Source organism: Bombus vancouverensis, chromosome 12 (assembly GCF_051014615.1).
Source record: "Bombus vancouverensis nearcticus chromosome 12, iyBomVanc1_principal, whole genome shotgun sequence".
In the NCBI taxonomy this organism is placed as follows: domain Eukaryota; kingdom Metazoa; phylum Arthropoda; class Insecta; order Hymenoptera; family Apidae; genus Bombus; species Bombus vancouverensis.
In genome coordinates, this window is record NC_134922.1 from 12,839,487 (window position 1) to 12,857,551 (window position 18,065).

The 18,065-nt window shown below is 37.2% G+C and overlaps 2 protein-coding genes across 6 annotated transcripts; one reads left to right on the forward strand and one right to left on the reverse strand.

The window, feature by feature from the left end:
• Positions 1–101: 101 nt before the first annotated feature.
• LOC117155451 (uncharacterized) lies at positions 102–5,996 on the forward strand. Its single transcript, XM_033331411.2, has 10 exons — positions 102–370; positions 890–1,926; positions 2,364–2,559; positions 2,636–3,372; positions 3,454–3,582; positions 3,686–3,854; positions 3,936–4,187; positions 4,280–4,532; positions 4,615–4,932; positions 5,196–5,996. The coding sequence occupies exons 1-9, from the start codon at positions 241–243 to the stop codon at positions 4,898–4,900; spliced, it is 3,189 nt and encodes a 1,062-aa protein (XP_033187302.1). The 5' UTR covers positions 102–240; the 3' UTR covers positions 4,901–4,932; positions 5,196–5,996.
• Positions 5,997–7,067: 1,071 nt separating this feature from the next.
• Positions 7,068–17,704, reverse strand: ash1 (histone-lysine N-methyltransferase ash1). 5 transcript variants are annotated; one of them, XM_033331409.2, is made up of 14 exons: positions 17,537–17,704; positions 16,133–16,531; positions 15,807–16,015; positions 15,605–15,715; positions 11,922–15,526; positions 11,516–11,848; positions 11,158–11,438; positions 10,578–11,074; positions 10,077–10,498; positions 9,674–10,000; positions 9,409–9,581; positions 9,158–9,324; positions 8,872–9,084; positions 7,068–8,751 (listed from the first exon to the last, which is right to left on the reverse strand). In XM_033331409.2, exons 2-14 carry the CDS (start codon positions 16,302–16,304, stop codon positions 8,608–8,610), a joined length of 6,654 nt encoding a protein of 2,217 aa, XP_033187300.2. In that variant the 5' UTR covers positions 16,305–16,531; positions 17,537–17,704; the 3' UTR covers positions 7,068–8,607. The 5 variants fall into 5 exon arrangements, with proteins under 5 accessions (XP_033187300.2, XP_076479457.1, XP_033187298.2 ...); XM_076623342.1 differs by having other exon boundaries at positions 15,807–16,009; positions 17,521–17,704; XM_033331407.2 differs by having other exon boundaries at positions 17,521–17,704.
• Positions 17,705–18,065: the final 361 nt, after the last annotated feature.

Genomic DNA, 18,065 nt, shown 5'->3' on the forward strand with positions numbered 1-18,065 from the left:
TACCATACTCTACCACCGCAATGAGAAGAAATAATTCCATTAGCAGTGAAGTTGGCGTTAGTTCAAATAAATGCCACATTGACCAATAAAATCCATTTACAACACGTAACGCGTTGTTTGCAGATGTATCGCCATATTGTATATTTAACGCGGGTCACTGGCGCGTGTATGGCCTTTTCATAAGATTTTCTGCTGAATAAAAGTGCGTGCATTGACAAGAACCGTGAAATATAACACGCGATGGATCCGGAAAAGTTAAAAGTGGTCGAATTAAGGACAGAACTCTCAAAGCGTGGACTCGATACGAAAGGCGTCAAGTCAGTGCTTGTTGAGAGACTTCGTAAGGCGATAGAAGAGGAAAATGCAAACCGTAAGTCACTATATTTTTATTCTCTAATCTTACAATGCTCCAAATTTCCTTAAGTATGATATTCTTCGTCCGATGACCAAGGTATTCGTGTATTTCAATGTTGACAAACATTCAAACGAGCCACTAATAAGTCGTCTAACATGTATTATTAACTTTTTCCGTTAAATTATCTTAGAATGGAAGACGATAACCTGTTTATCGTTATTAAAAATGATCAATAATCGTAAAGAATTTGTTATCGGCATTTCCAATGTTGAGTAGGCGCGAACTATGCGCGCCTTTCTTCTGTTTACGTGTGAATTGTGCTCGCGACGCCACTACATCTCGTAGGTTTTAGTTAGCAAAATTTTATGCCGTTACTTTTTCTATTCATATCTACAATTAGAGTGTAAATACGCAGTACCCGTTATTTAAATAAATATTTTAGTATAAATGTTGCATTTCTTTAAGAGTATTATATTTTTGAATATTCTCTATTCTTTTGCGAGTTAATGCAACGTAAATACTTTTAAATTGTAGAAGTAAATCAAGGAAAAGCAAATATCAGTGCAGAAGACACACAAGATGATGCTGTTCAAGAAAAAAGTGATGAATCGACAAAAATACCACAGACACCAAAAAAGTCTAGTAGATTGTCAAAAACAGCATCTGTGATGACGCCAAAGGAAGATTCTACAAAAAAATCCTCTAGGAGGACTACTAGAATTCCATACTCCAGTAGGCGGAGGACATCTCCAAAGAAAGCGGATCAGAATGACATGTCTCGTGAACCGTCTCCAACAGTATCCGAATCTGCTATGCAAGAGGAAACTATGCCGGATGAAAGTGCTACGCAAGAAGAAATGTCTATGCAGGAAGAATCTGTACAAATAGAGGCTTCTGTCCAAGAAGAAAAGCCTTTATCACCTAAAAAGGATGAACAAGAAGAAACAAAAGATTTATTTTCAAGTATAGAAAATAAAGATGCTAATTCTATGGAAGTTGTAAAAGAAGATGATATAAAGGATGCAGATGTTATAGAAAGCAGTGAGAAAGAAAAAAACACAAGTATATCGCAAGCATCTCCCGTGAAATCACAAAATGTTGAGTATAGCGATGTTGATGTTCCAACACCAATGGAATCATTAGATAATAAAAATGAAACAGATCTAAAACAAGGACCAACAGTGACCAAATCAAACCTAGAAGCAGTAGAAAACACACATATAAAAGAAAGTGAGAATATTGTTTCAAAAGTACAAGAGAATGAGAAATCAACTATAATTTATGATACATGCAATGATATAGATGATATAAAAAAAGAAGATAATGAAATAAAGGATGAAAATATAGAATCTGTAGATAATGATCATGTTGTAGAATCTGTTAATGATACTAAAGCTACTGACATTCCTGACCCAGAACAACAAATAAATGAGTTACTTGAAGAAGATCAAGACATAGATATCAATGAAAATGATGAATTAAAAGAGGAGAAGTTACTAGAAGATAAAGACATCTTGTCTACTAGCGACAAAGAGATGGACAGTAGCATCGAGAAAAAGCAAGATGAAGAGGTATATTTTATACATTAATTTCTAATTATAATATGCATATTACTCATGCTTTTATTTTAAATTTACTTTGATTTTTTTCTAGCAGCATTTAAAATCTCTCTTTCACATTTTTGCAACATTTATTAGCTTTATCTGCTACAAACTTTATCCGGTATAATCCGGTATCTCATTACGAAATGTAGAGGATTGCAGTTAAGAGCTTCTTAAAATATTGGAGACGTATAAATTTACGTTTATACTTTAATGTCTGAAATTTTTATGTGTTTGAAAATTACATTTGGTATAGAAGAGTAGAAAATGTTCGTTGATAATCGTTTGAAATCGCCAATGTTTTCAAAAAGTTATTACCTCCTCTATATTTTATTACACATAAGGCTTACTGTACCTGCAAGAAATATTATTTTTAATCATTGACTTATTTTCGTTTATATGGAAAGGATATAGAAATGTCAGACGTTAGACACGAAGAAGATGCTGATGTAGATATCAAAGAACAAGATACAAACGACATTGTTCTGGATAGGAAGCGGAAAAGATCTCCTAGCCCTATAGAAGATCGACACGAGTCACCGGCTCCTGTTCTCATTGAGAATGAACCAGAAATCGATGATTCTGCTTTAATACTATCCTGGTGTATGTTGAAAACTAAATGAAAGTAACTGATTGAATCATATAAAACAAATGTTTAATTATTATCAACAATTTTCAGATGACTCAGATTTAAATTTGGTTATTGATAAGGATGGATATTTTACTGCTACACCTATGCACAACGACGGATTTTCACATATGTGGGCTGGAGCAAGAGCATCCTATGGTTTTCTTTGTGGGAAGGTTTACTATGAAACAAAAATAGTGGAACACTGTACTATTAATTCAGGAAACGAAGAGCATCCACATGTACTCAGAATTGGTTGGTCCACTCCTTATACTTCAATGCAACTTGGTGAAGAAAAATTTAGTTTTGGATATAGCAGCACTGGTAAAAAATTGGCAGATAATCAATACGAAGATTATGGGCTTGAATTTGGGAAAGACGACATAATCGGTTGTTATTTGGATGCAACATCCGAAAATGTTATTATGTCTTATACAGTCAATGGAAAAGATCAAGGCGTAGCATTTCGTATCTCAAAAGAAGAACTCAATGACAAACCATTGTTTCCGCATATTTTGAGTAAAAATTGTAGTTTCGCTTGCAACTTTGGCCAAGAAACACCATGGACAGAAGCAATTTTACAAGATTACGTTTCAATTGGAAATGTGGAATCTCAATATAAAACTCCTGGTCCGCGTAGGCCAGAAAAAAAAGACGAATGTGAAGTAATAATGATGTGCGGATTACCTGCTTGCGGGAAATCTACCTGGGCAACACAATACGCGGCTGAACATCCTCAAAAGATGTACAATATCTTAGGACTCAGTAGTCTAATTAATAAAATGAAGGTACGTATTGTAAACATTGCAGTATTATCATTGAATATGCGTGTATAATATTAGATAATTTGATAACTAATATCTTTTAAGGATCCCGGATTATCGTATAAAGAAGGGTATAACGAAGAATGGAGAATACTTATCGATAAATGTACCGACGCATTAGACAGACTGACGGAAATGGCTTCTAGTAGAAGACGTAATTATATATTAGATCAGGTATGTATTTAAGCTTCCGAAGATTTTGTCTCTTTTTTTTTTGTTATATCATAATAGTAAAATACAATTTAACGTGACATATATTTTATGGAATGGAATACAGACAAATGTGTATCCTTCGGTACAACGACGTAAAATGAAGAATTTCTGTGGATATCAAAGAAAGGCAGTAGTTGTAGTTCCATCGGAAGACGAATTTAAGTCACGAACTGTCAAACATAAACCAATAGATAGTAAAGAGATTTCTGATTCTATGCTTTTGGAGATGAAAGGTTGATTTTGACATTGTGATTTTTACTTCACTTACGTTTATAATAAGATATATACTAGTATATACGCGTTGATTCTTTCAGCGAGTTTTAGAGCTCCCGTTGTTGGTGAATCTTTCGATGCCGTTGATTGGGTCGAACTTAATCGAGAAGATGGTGAAAAACTTATAGAAACCTATAATAAAGAGGGAAAAGATGCAGGATATGGCGAGCAACAAAGAAGTAAACGGGCACGCATAGATTCGAGGTCAGAAAACATTCATGAAAATCGAGCTGACATAAGAAGTAATCGTGATAACAGGGACAATCGAGATTATCGTGACAGACGAAGCAATTGTAAGATCTACAAAAAATATTAAAATTAATAAAAATTTTCAAAGAAATATAAAAATACCAAGTCTGTTTAAAAAAAAAATAAATGTTTTTAGATTCCGACAGGAATCGTAATCCTCTTTGGCGAGGTAATGTGGGATGGAGAGATAGATCACAAAGAGGAGGTGGCCACATACGACACGGCAGTGGTTACGGACCCCCAATGCCACGAAGAAGAAGGGGAGTACCTATCCCACTTGTACACCGAGGAATGAGTAGAAGAGGTGGTACTGTTGATAGAAGAGGAGGAAACGACAGAGGCCGAGCTTTAGGTTCTCGTCAAGGTGCCCGGTCAAGAGCTCCAATAGGGTAATTATATTTTCTATTCTTTCAGTATTTCCTATAAATTTTTTTATTGAATTTTCTCATAATTATCGATTTTCTCAATAAGGAATTATCAAGTTTCGCAACAATCCGTGTGGAGTCAACAAGGCAACTGGCCAAGTGGTCAATCTCAAGAAGGTTGGGGCCAACAAAATAATTGGGGATCGCAACCGTGGGGTAACTGGAAAAGCTATGGACAAGGATCCTACAATCAAAGCAATTATAATCAACAAGGTTATGGTAACGGAAATTGGAATAGTTGGAATCAGCAGTATTATAATCAGTATTGGGGCCAGCAGCAACAGAGCGGACAAACTACGACAAGTAGCGGGCAGACTGCAAACAAACAATAATCTACTAGGATATATGTCACAAGAGTGGAATAGTAAGATACACAAATATCCTTGTTTTATTTTGTTAAATAAACGTGCAACTCGTAAAAAAGCTAGTTAGAAATGAAGTGAAAGTAGAGGACAATCGTATTTCATAACTTTGATTTATATTCTGCTGCATCGAAAAAATGAGTGTGATTGATACAAGTTCTGTTGTATAATCTATTTTCATCATTTCTATCATTCATTCTGTTATCCTGTTATTGCTAGCACAAATGATATTTTCCATACGACAGCGTGTTATTTCTTTTTCCAGGCTGAATGAAAAGCACAACTGCTTTATCTAACGATTCCACAATGGGACTTATTCTCCAAATTGGCGAGAAATAAATGAAAACTTCAAATTCTAGTGTCATCGATACCATGGAACATCGGTACTGATTACACATAAATAGATGGACAAATTTTTCCACGACAATATATTCACAATTTTTGTTCGTATATTTTGCAATGTACGAATTCCAAAGTTATCTACCGCGTTTTTATAACTCGAGCAACAATTTAGATTTTATCGAGTGAAGGCACCGTTACACATGCACCACATGGAATTATTTTGCGTTGCAGAAGGCAATTATTAAACGAATTATAATATTACATAATTGCGATTGGAGATTGATCATTGGGAAAAAGGCACCTAATGAAGAAAACGTATTCGTACTAAATACGTAATTCTTAAATAATTTCAAATCAAAAAGGGGGTAACGTATAAATAACATCTTGTAACATCTTTTAAACGAAAAATCGATCAAGAGGAAGAATGTCATATATGGGTACATTATACAATTAGCATTAAGATTAAAATACTTGCAATGAATAATCGCTCTCAAAACAAATACGTGTAAATATGTACAGATTTTCAAACGTATTACACCGAACGTTTACTGGAAGTCTGTTTATATATTGATAGTTAAAATACCATGTAATAAAAAGAAAGATATTTGTTCTCGACAAAACACGAGAGTGATATTGTATATGATTTTGTCTTATCTTTCTATACTAATGACATTGTACAAAAAAGGAAAATATCGTGTCACGAATAAATTATTATTGAATTTGATTTATATGTACGCGCATTTTATTGAACTGATAATATCACCAGATTATGTTTTCGAGAATTGAATGTTATGTTTTGCAACGTTACTCTATAATCAAGGATATGCGATTGTTACCCGACGTACTTCCTCCTGTTCCTTCGTTTTGTCATTATCACCAATGTCTTTCATTTTATTCATTAATTCCCCTTATTTCTTTTTTTCTCTTCCCCCCATCCCCATTCTATCTTTTCTTCGTTTTGTTATATTTTCTCTTGTTGCAACAAACTGAAGAATAAAGCAATAGTACTCGTTTTAGTTTATGCTCGTTATTTCAATCGTACTGAAAAACCGTTTTCTCGTAGTTACAGGATGATTGTCTTTGTACCTCCTTTTTCTAAAATACTTTGTACAGTTTGCGAGATTTCGAATCAAGGTGCTCATCGAACATTCAACAATTATGATAAAGTTTTCAAGAATGAAAGTTGAAAGTACGAGGAAGCTCCGTCATCGCACACTACCATACGGTTAAAAATCGATCAAGATCAAACGATAACATGTAATAACATTAAATCGTAAGTCAATGAACAAAATTTTTTTCTTATACGGTCGAATAAGAATAATTTCGAAAAATTTATTCTTAATCGAAGTATTTACTTGTTGACGAAAGTGTACAAACTTATTCGTAAAAATAAAAAATATCTTCTATTTATTTAGAATTTAAATTATTTACAACCCAGATTTAATCAGCGCAATTACCTGCTAGAAATATCCTGTAACAGTAAATCAGTCTTCACGCACGCTTAATATAATGGTCAACATAATCTATCATGTTGACTTTGTTAATCTACGAATATGGATTTAAATTAATTAAAGTGATTTATATATACGCGATATCGTTTGTCTAACGACATTTGTAACGTATTTCGTGTAATTGCGCAGATATTTCATCGTGCAAGGTTACCGGTAAACCGTAAGCTCTTCTAATTGTTTTGCTGCCTCTCATATAGATAAATCTTTATAATTCGTTAAAATAACTTAAATTTGAAAGTAATATCAACATTTTATGATTTATTGTCGAAAAAAAAGAGAAAAAAGAAAAAATAATACCCTTTTATTCGAGACATTCATTGTACTATAAATATCGTTTTTGCATAAGAGATAAAAGTTTTACATTCATTTTGTATAAAGGAAATTAACATTACAAAATTCAACACTCATAAAAATCATTCATAATATTTTTTAAAAGAATAAATTCAAATTTAAAATTCTACTCTCAATTCACTAATTTCTACTTATAATTAGTATAAAGATAGGCACCCCCCCCCGCTCTTGTCATGCTATAAAAGATCTATTACATGGTGATTTTTGTGGTGTGACTATACTATGTTGGTACACTTCCAACTTACATCGAAAAACAGAATGGGACATTGTAATATCATTTTCATTCAATAAAAATGTCTCGGATACTGTGCAAAAACGTAGAAACATATGATATATAAATGAGACTTATACATATGTATTAAATATCTTTAATAATATGAATTTACTAACTGTATAATGTAACAATAAATACGAAATCCTGCGTATATTCGTCGTCATAGCAACAACTAGCTATATTCCATCGCGATAATTAATAAATTAAATATTTATATATATATATATATTTATTTATATATATGTTAGTAAAGTTTTATCTATTAATTTAAAAACGTATATATTACACTTAATTCAAATAACACTGGGACTATGAAAAATATAATCATACATTTGTGCAATAAAGCCTCGCGCATGTATTCAATTTTTTCTTATTCCACAGTTTTTTTACGTGTGCTGTTGTCATTTTCCTCAATCCCGAGTAATGTATAATTTGTACACTTAAATATATCCACTATGAAAGAAATTTACAAATTACTTTTATACAATTTCGTAATCCTAATTATATTAGAATTATATTAGAAATAATAACTCTCGTTAGATTCAATATGAGAGATACGTTGTTCCACGTACGGGAGTTTTTGACTTGAGTTGATTAACACATTACACCCCTATGATATTGAACATTTTAGAAACTTTAAATTTGGAATATTCCAAAAGAAAGAAAGAGTATCGAACATTATTATTTCCTCAACGTTCTGTCCGATTTTATCAAATGTCTCATTTTAATCTCGATACGTACTACGTACTAACTTCCAGCGTAAGCGAAGAAGGTAGTCTAAAATACGAAAACGATGCCAAAAGACTATAGACAATTTTCTATAGTTCAAAACATGTAAAAACAACATATAAAACGATCTCAATCGATACAATGTTCTTCGATAGGAGTAGCCTTCGTGATTAAGATTAAATTATACGAATGGACGGGTCATAGTGTAAGAAGAAGGAAACGCGTTGTTTACCGCTTTTCTTATAAAACGGTTTAGATGACATCGATTACGTATAGCGAAATGAAAGGATCGATCGGTGTGAATCACTTTGATTACAGATTTGACTGTGATAGAAATTAGCAGTGGCATATATTACCTATGCGATACTTATATGTGCGCGCGCGCATCTGCCTATGTGTGGCTATCATACACACACAACACATATATGCGTATAGATAATGCCTTATTATCGATCATGTATAATCCAATGTCACGGATTTAGTCCACCTGGCCTTTTACGATTTCGTCTGTTTCTTTCTAATAAAAACGACAAATCCAAAGGATCCTTTTTATTCGGCATTTTTTGTAATAGACCGATTAAAATGTTGTTCAATCTTCTTCTTTGCTCTTCTCTCTAAAGATAATTAATGTAACACACGTTAGGATAATATTAATAGCAAAATATGAGAATTGAATTACCAAAAGTTATGGCGCCATTGAATGCAATATCGATTGATAATATTCCGATGATTACCTGGGCACATAACGTAGCAGGTGTAACAATGGGTAAAATCTCGTTCGATCTTCGTCTACCCTTACTCGTAGAAGATTTTTGTTGATCCTTCGCGTGTGTTTTTGTATTTTCACTCGATTCAGATTTGTGATTAGTATCGACATCTTGATTATTAACTTTCTTTTTCTCTTTATTCATTTTACCTCCAACTTGGATTCCTTCGAGACTGTGAGGCTGTACATAATTTACGAAAAACTGTAGTGTCCATTCTCACCACTTTCTTCATTAGTAGTAATTCGATACTTACCAAATATGTACGATAGTGCTTAATGCGTTGTGGGAACGTTTCAAATGCATACGGTTTTGTACAAACTTGGTGCCTAGCTCTTGCAACTTTTGTAAATAATCGTGCAGCACGATCGACGCGATACTCGCAAACATAAGTATGTTCTGGAGTAGAACCAACTGGCCGTCCTTTATTAAGAAAGAGGCAGGGATAAGTGAGATATTTTTAAGAGTATCTACCGTATGATTAAATAAAAAGATGAGAATCGCTACCTTTACAATACGTGTGAGGATCAAGAACCCAACAGCGCTCAGCAACCAAATCGCATGGAACGGCTTCGTAAAGTGGCGCGCATACAACTTCATTCTCATAGAACTTTCTAGTTGGTTCGTGATACGTTTCGTGTGGCCTCAAATAGTGATGGCCAAATACAAATCTTTCGCCTCTGTTGAATGAGAAACGATTGAATATCAATAACACAAAGTATACAATTTTCATGAAAACTTCTAATAAATTGATGCATACGAAGTTACTTACTCCGCGTTTTTCCAAAGTCTCTCGATTCTAAAGATGTCCATTTGCTCATAATCCGGTTTTTGAATGGTTTTGTACGTATGCTTTTCAGGAGTATCTCTCAACACGTAAACGGTGTCGCCCTGTCTAAGTTGTAAATCACCGCGCATCAAAGTAACATAGTGTTTCTTGCCCTCTTCTTCCTCATCACCCTCTAGTGGAATTTCTAAATCCACAGGACGTGGATGACACCTCTCGCACAAATAAGATTCTATGCTCGTATCAGCTTTAACGCAATCGCAATGTTGCCATACGAGACAGCGTTCGCATTGAATCATCAAGCCTTCATCCCTATGATCATGAAGTAACATTTACAAGTAGTTCCAACAACAACCAATCTATGATAGAAATTGCAATTCACGCATACCTATGCAGGCCACAAATACACCTGATAACGTCTTCTTCGCCCGCAGTTGAACCACGGGGAGGTAGAAAGCTTTGAGATGGAGGACAACCTGTTGCTTCTGTTATCGCATCTACGAAATCAGGTTTGCTTCCTAAGTATAATTTTCTAAGTCTAGCTGCAGCAATACCCATCTCTGAGGTTCTCCCGAAAAACCTTACATTGTTGTCAAAAAGTTTAATCATATCATGATCAAAATGTTCTGCAGTTTTATAGTGACCTGTACCAATACACTGATCGATTGTTGTCAAATCTATAGGATCTGATATTTTTTCATAATAGTCGGGCAACTTTCTCTTTGAAGGTAATGTGATAAATGGTGTACATAATAACTGTCCATTCTCATCTTTCGCAGTCGCCACGATACTATATAAATCTTTTAACACCTGAAGGTTAATTAATTATAAATGAACAAATATAACAAGTTAATAAATTATCAATAAAAAGATCGTAAATTTGCCTTACCTTAGCCAATTTTGCAGTTTTATGCACTTCTGGATCATCTTGAGCTTGAGCTAGTCGTCGAGTTCGCACAGTACGTGTATTTGTATTAGTCAGAGCAGTTAATTGCGAGAAAAATGCATCAGATTGAATCTTAGCATCACCTGAACTCTTTTCTTTTATTGCTGTCGCGTTACCGCATTTTACTTTACCATTTTGCATTTGTACTTGATTTACCAACAATTTAACTCGTCTGACTTTTTCTAAATTTCTCAACAGGAAACAATGATGTTGCTGAGCAAAGCACCGTTGCTGATGGGACATAGGTTTTAGCACAGGTGCATGAATCAGATTAGAATCGCCCACTTTTCGAGATTTACAGATGCCTTTCGAGTTAACAGACTGCACTGTATTAGATTTTCGTACATTTTTTCTCGGTCTTCCGACTGACCGCCTCTCTGTGGGCTCCAATTGCGACGGAATGGAAGTAATACTTTTCGAAACCCTTTGGCTCTTTCCTCCTATGAAAACAGGATAAAAATGCAATAAATAAATTTATTATATAGAAAAAGAAGGATTATAATAAGAAAGGTTGCGCCATTACCAATCACTCCTCTGCAAGCACTACTGCCGCATCTGCATTCCTGTCCCTCGGATGGATTAAAAAGTGCAAAATTATAATCATATGTCAACTCTTCCCCTGGTTTAATGTCTCTAGAAGCGAACAGCGCCATACGCGGAAGACCATGGACGCTCCATTTTTGCATCTCGCAATTCGGTTCGCAAGAATGATTTACGAACCTTCCATCACCCCCCATACGATGACCATCAATTACCAAGCCTCCATCGAGATGCAGGCAATAGTGATGCGTATCATTGGCATACCTGTTGCACAATAAGCGAAAGAAAATGAATTTGGATGCTATATTTACGCAAAACCCTTGTACATGGCCTTAATATACCTGGTCGCCATTCTTGATTTGAATTCTCTTTCAGACACCACTTCCCCAACATATTCGAGGATAAAGACACCAGACTTGATAGACTGCTGAGTCCTCACGCCCCAACCTTTATCCTCCGTCATGAATTTTTGTAAACCCGGTGCCCATTCGTGCTTCTGTATCTTTTGATTTTCACACTTTTCGCCACAGGGACAAAGCTGCGGAGAACATTCGCTAAAGACCATGCGATTGATACAGTCATCTCCGCAGCCGCTTTCCGGTTTGCACTCGCAAGCTTGCGCTTCGTAAAGCGTAGTAGGTTTGACGTCGTAGTACACATTAGTACGAATTTTCCTATAAAAAGTCAAAATAGTTGAATAATTTTATAAAACGATAGCATATTCGATAACGCACGCTGTATGCTTACTTGTAATTCCATGATGGAACCGATTCTCTACCAGGTAGCCTAGATTGCGTATGTAACCACCATAAATCATATGGTAATTGAAACGGCATTTTCCTTTGTCGTAAAAGCTTGCCACAATGATACGTCGCGGATAACAAAGCGGCAGATGCAGACTCGTTGGTTTCGCATACGACCTTATTTCTCCCACTATTATTCTCGATGCTACCACGCGTTTTCCCTTCAAAATCTTTGCCGTACTCCTGTAAAATGCCTCCCTGTAAGTAACGTTTCTTCCACCGGGATTGTTTCTTTCTCGTATGCGTCGAGCTCGAGTGCTTTCCCACTTCGTGATCGTCGTTAAGAATGTCGCTATTAGGCAGGATGTCGTTCTCCGTATCATAACCAGAACTACGTAATCTTTTCAGATTTCTAGGAGTCAAATTGCAGGGACTCGAAGAACCTCGTCGCTTCTTTTGATTACCGTTGAAAGAGCTTGTATGTTCCGTTTTGATGTTCGTTTGAGAGCTCGCGCGTTCGAGCTTCTTTACATTATCTTCGTTTAATTCAGCAACGCGTTGATTCGCGGTGAATCTTTCGAGGGACTCTTCTAAGGGAGCATTTTCGTCGTACGACCTCGTGTCTTGGATCTTTTCAAACTTAACAGGACATAACTTGTTCAATGCATTGTCGCTATCTGTCTCTACAAGATCCTTGCGAACTCTCAATTGGCCAGATCGAGGTTCAGAAAGTTCATCAGGACGAACTTGACCATTCGTCTCTGACTTTGGTGAATTCGTCTCTTCCTGATTTCCATTCGAATTAGCTTTCGATTGAACTCGACTTTGCACGACGCTGTTGTTACTGTTGTTACTGTGCTTAGTAGAAAGCTCTTCGGTAAATACATCTTGTATCTCAGTGTTGCTTAACACGCTTGTCTTGCTGTCCACTACTGAATCTTCGATTCCCTCTTTCGTTGAATTCTCGCCATCAGCACCGGCCTCCGAAGTGGCATCTTCGTTAGTTAAAACTGCGGTTTTTGACGGATCCGACTCATTTGCATTCAAGGATCTTTTCTTCTTTTTCTTCAACGTCGGAAAACCTGTACGATTTATAGCTTTACGACGTCTCATTTTCTTCTTGGCCAAAACCAATACAGCAGTGGAATTCATGGGATTTGGAACATTTGGATTGAGACTATTTTGTGACGGTTTAATTTCGTTCGCAGTCTCATTCTCGTCAAAGCTCTCCGTCGCATTAAAATCCACTGCATCGATCTTTATATTTTTTTCCAAGCGAACATGATCTGGCGAAATATCTCTTTTCTCGATCTTATCCGCCTGATTTTTATCGCTTTTTATTAATTTCTCTAAAACTACCTTTTCACTTTTATTGCCTTTCTCCGTGCGACTTTTCAAACTTCTAGAATCGCTCGAGGATTTCTCGGATTTCTCAGCTTTGCTATCAGCTTTCTCAGACTTGTCTATTTTTTCAGCTTTTTCCAAAGCGGCATGACTCTCAACAGGTAATTTTGTAACTGTCACACGAAGATCTTTGACGATCTTTTTTTTACGTCGCGGTTGTACTTCTATCTGACTCAAGGGTTTCTCTTCCAACAAATCGGAACACGCTGCACTCGATTTATCAGGACTTCCAGCTTCGGTATCCCTATGTCTTTTCTTAGGAGTAACAGGTACGGAATCTTCTTGAAAGGAGAACGCAGAGCTACCTCCGTATCTCGTTATCGTAGCTTCGATTGCCTCTTCGATGTGACTTTCGGTAGAATTCGCTTCGTTAACAGCCACGTCAGTGCCACTTGCGTTCGAACTTTGTGAACTGTGAGGACTGGACACGTGATAATGTCTCTTTTTTAATGGTAACCTTTGTTCATTTGGATTCGAGTTTGCATTCGCATTCATACTGTTCTTCGAATCCGTCCCTGACAGTATCTTTTCCTTCTTGAGGCGCCTCTTTAATTTCTGATCATCGTTCGTGGTAACATCACCCCCTTTCCTCTTTTTTGTTAATTTCTTTACGCGAAAAATTTGCGGTAATTCGGAATATCCAGAATTTGAGTTATTCCTACCTAAGCTGCACGATCTAGAAAATTCTTCGATCAATTTTTCTAACTCTTCTATGAGACACGGATGAATACGTATAGGATTCTTAGGCGGTAACAACAATCGTCTGCGATGCTTGTGATGATGATGTTTGTGACAATGATTGTGTATAGGCTGCGTCGCCTTGTCACATTTGTTTGTTACATTCTCAACTTTTTCGGACTTTAATACCTCGCCAACGGGCAAAGATATTAAAGTTTGGACACCAACGCCATTCGTTTCAAACCCAGCACCTGCTTTTTTAGTACTTTTATTTTCTTTCAATACACGTCGCGTAACCGGCGCTACGTTTTTCTTTAACGACGCCTGTCGCTTAGCCAAGGGGACTGTACTGCTTCTATTTTCCTTGAGGGTTCTTTTCTTCGAGTTGATTACCTTTCTGTCGCTCGAAACTCGCTCGCAAACCGATTGTTTCTGTCGTCGTAACGGACTTGTCTTGTTTCCTGGACCAGGCTTGTCTTTCCCCATTTTCTTATACGTTCCACCGTTGCATTGAACTCCTTCTTTCCCGTACTTATTCGTAACAGCTCTGCTTAGGCACTTGACACGCGCTGGGGAACTGGTGTTGTTCCTTTTTCCACTTATCTTTGCTTGCGTACACTGTTTGGAAATGTTGTATGTCCGTTTCTTTTGACAAGCTGGTTTGTCCTTTAATTTCTTAACCGTATCGTTCTCTCCGTCTTTATCCGCCCGAGACGCAACTATTTTCTGTGGCGCCGACTTCGTTTTTCCTCTTTTAGAAGGCTCTTCCTTCGTGACTTTTGCCGGTTGCGGAGCAGGCTCTTTCTTTTCGACCCTCTCGTTTTTCGCAGTTTTCTCTGTTTTTTCTATCTTCTCTATTTTTTCTACGATTTCTGGTTTCAATCTTGGCCTACCTGGGCCACGGGGCTGCGTGGAAACTGTTTTCGCCGGCCTACCAGGTTTTCGTTTAGGTGGATATAAAACACGATCTACGTTTACCGCTGGCTTTGTGACAACAGGTTGCACCGGCGATTGTGTCGGTGCTGGAGGACTCACAGGACTAATTGCCAAATGTAACGGACTGTTATCTACAGACTGAATCCCTGAATCCGGAGAAACGTTTGAAACGCAAGGATACTCCGAATCGTTCAATTTTTTTCCTAACTTGCTCCGCCTTTTCCTCGGTTCTGATAACAGAGCCGTTTTTTCAACAAACTGTTGCAATAAAGTGGAACTATACACAGGTACAGGGTTCTGATCACCGTTTTCGCTCGTATCTGAATCTGCGCCGAGCGACATCCGCTCGATAGCTTTCGATACTAACCGACCGCTCTCTGAATCTTCAAATCCATCAAACGGGGCGTCCTCGTGCTCTTGATCCGGTAAAATAGCCGCTAAATCTTCTTGATTGATTTCCTGAAGCGGCGGATGCTGCTGTGGCTGTTGTTGCTGTTGAGACTGTTGAGTCTGTTGTTGTTGTTGCTGTGTATGTTGCGAGGTTAAATGACTCTCAGACGAGTCAGAATCGTCGCTACTGCACTCAGATGACTAAACAGAACAGAGATAAAGTATATCTGCACTAAAGGAAGACTCAACTTAAATTTTAAAAAATCGACATTAAATTACCTTTCCTCCACGATTTGACTTAACCTTCTTCGGTACGCTTCTCCTATTTTTTTCTTTTTCCAAATCCTCTTTTTTTGGACCTTTCATACTGATTTTTAATTTAAGCGCTCCCTGTAACGTAATTACAAATTTCATCATTCATTTCATCGCTGTACTTAAACTTGCAGTATTAAGAGAAATTATAAAATTCTACTGTGCATACCGGTTCGAAATTCGTTTTTTGAATGGAAAATGTTTGCTCGCTATGTTCCGACGTGCAATCCGAATTGGATCCGGTATCTTCCTCCTCGTCACCGCTACTCTCGTCGTCCGAATCCGAATTCGAATCCGAATAAGAACAACTGCCTTCGGTACCGCCAGAACTTTCGTCGTCGGAATCTGAGTCTTCTTCGGAATCAACCGAATCTGTTCCTGACGTTCACAAAAAATATAAAATTCTTAGAATTCTATTTAACTATGCAGTCAAATGGTGATGTAAATGCCTATCAAAAAATAGTTACATAATTTACTAATGTAACATATTAATACCATTAGGTTCAGTAGTAGGGTCCCAGCTGCCGCCACCCTTTATGGCATCCATATCAACAGTCGAAGGGAGCTCCCTTTCTTGCTCCCCATCGTTTTCTTCCCAATTCCAATTCTGTAATTCTAATTCTGACGGATGGTGAATTACAGCATTCCATCCTGAATCACCAGACATTTTTTAGCTTATCTAACATCCAATAGACTCAAAAAGAATATCATTCCTTATAATTTTGTTCCTTCATTCAGTTCCTTCCTGATCGTGTAAAGCATGTCCCTAATATGCTTAATACAGAACTATTAGATATTTGAATGGAGCTTCCATGTTTATTTGCCAGTTTCTACCAACAACTCCCTCATCGTTCGCCAACTGCATAGGGTTATGCTTTGCTCGTACTGGTATCACTGTAAAAACAAATGCGACTTATTGTTTCAAACAAAATCAATTATTGGGTATAGTTGAAGTAGGAAGAACAGTAAATTGTTAGACAACTAATTAGCACGCTGAAAGAAAAGAGGGAAAGACATACAAAGTACCAGGATGGAGAAAATGAAACACAAAAAAAAGGCTATGGAGTATTGTCAATGATATTATGACACAGTGGAGGCAGAGATGATTCTTTTGAAATCTTCTTTCAGTTTCTTCTTGCACAAATCGACATCGCAATTGAAAAAGATTCAAACCATTCGTTAAAATCGCTATCTTCGCACTTTAGGGTCATTTAATTCCAATCCTGACCCGATGTTTCACGTCTTTCACAGCCGTGTCCCGTAGCGCGGGAGAATTCTTATCTATAACCTCGTAGAAGGAACGAGTATCGGTGAAGTAATCGAGGCGACCGAAAAAGTGCGTATACCTTTCTCCCGATAGGTCCAACTGTTATCCTAGGAATCGTAACCGATCAACGACACTGTCATCGAAGAAACGCTGCTTGTTGATACGCGCGTATTTCGCCCATAGGTGCGTCACATTCGCGCAGACACCATCGCGTTTGGAGCAACAACACTAACCGACAATCGCACAGAAAGGTAAATCGGAGAAGAAACGTGAAGATTTTCTCCAAAAAATATCAGTCTGTTTACATCGTTGACGAAGCACACACAGATCCCGAGAAGAACTCCGAATAGGAGAGAGGGAGAATGAGAGACAGGGAGACGGAGGACTCGTGGGAGAGACAGAGAAGAGCAGGGAGGAGAGAGAGCGCGAGAATGAGCAAGTGGGGACAGGGAAAGAGCGAGAGGGAGAGAGAGGAAAAGGGGGATAGAAACGTTCCGGATCGTAGAAATCGGAAAAATAAAAGGCAGGCACGTTATCATCGCAGCGACCGCCTAAAGCGGTAAAGAGTGGTGAAGCAAGGGGCAAGCTAGTACGCGTTTGATGACAGGCACAATACCCTGAGACTTCGTTACTTCGCATTCCACAAACAGCGCGACGAAGATCCACAAGGTTCTGGATCGACGATTAACGGACGATATTTTCCAAGTTGCTTCGAACAGACAGCTGTTTCTGTTTCTCGGTCGATGCGCCAGGTGCGTCGGCGACAGGGCCCGTGGAAACTCCCGTGTATTCAAGTAGAACTCAAATTGCCGCGCCATCTGATGTTCAATGCTGCCATTAGTCTCACCTAGCGGTTTATACGAAACTCTAACTTTGACCCATTTCGAATCATCTACAACAGATACGATATTATTACGTCTTTCAAGATGTACTCGCTTCCGTTCTAAAATGACAGGCTATTAGTCGCGCCTTTTTAGTAATACACTGAGTGAAAGCTGTATATACACATGTACGTTGTGTATGTATGTCCATAAGAGTTTGATATACATATGAGAGATTTATTATTTGTACATAATTATTAACAAATGCTTCTTTTTCATTTCGTACATCTTTAGTTACAATTTTCTCCTAATGAATATCGATCTAGAATGCTCTACTCGA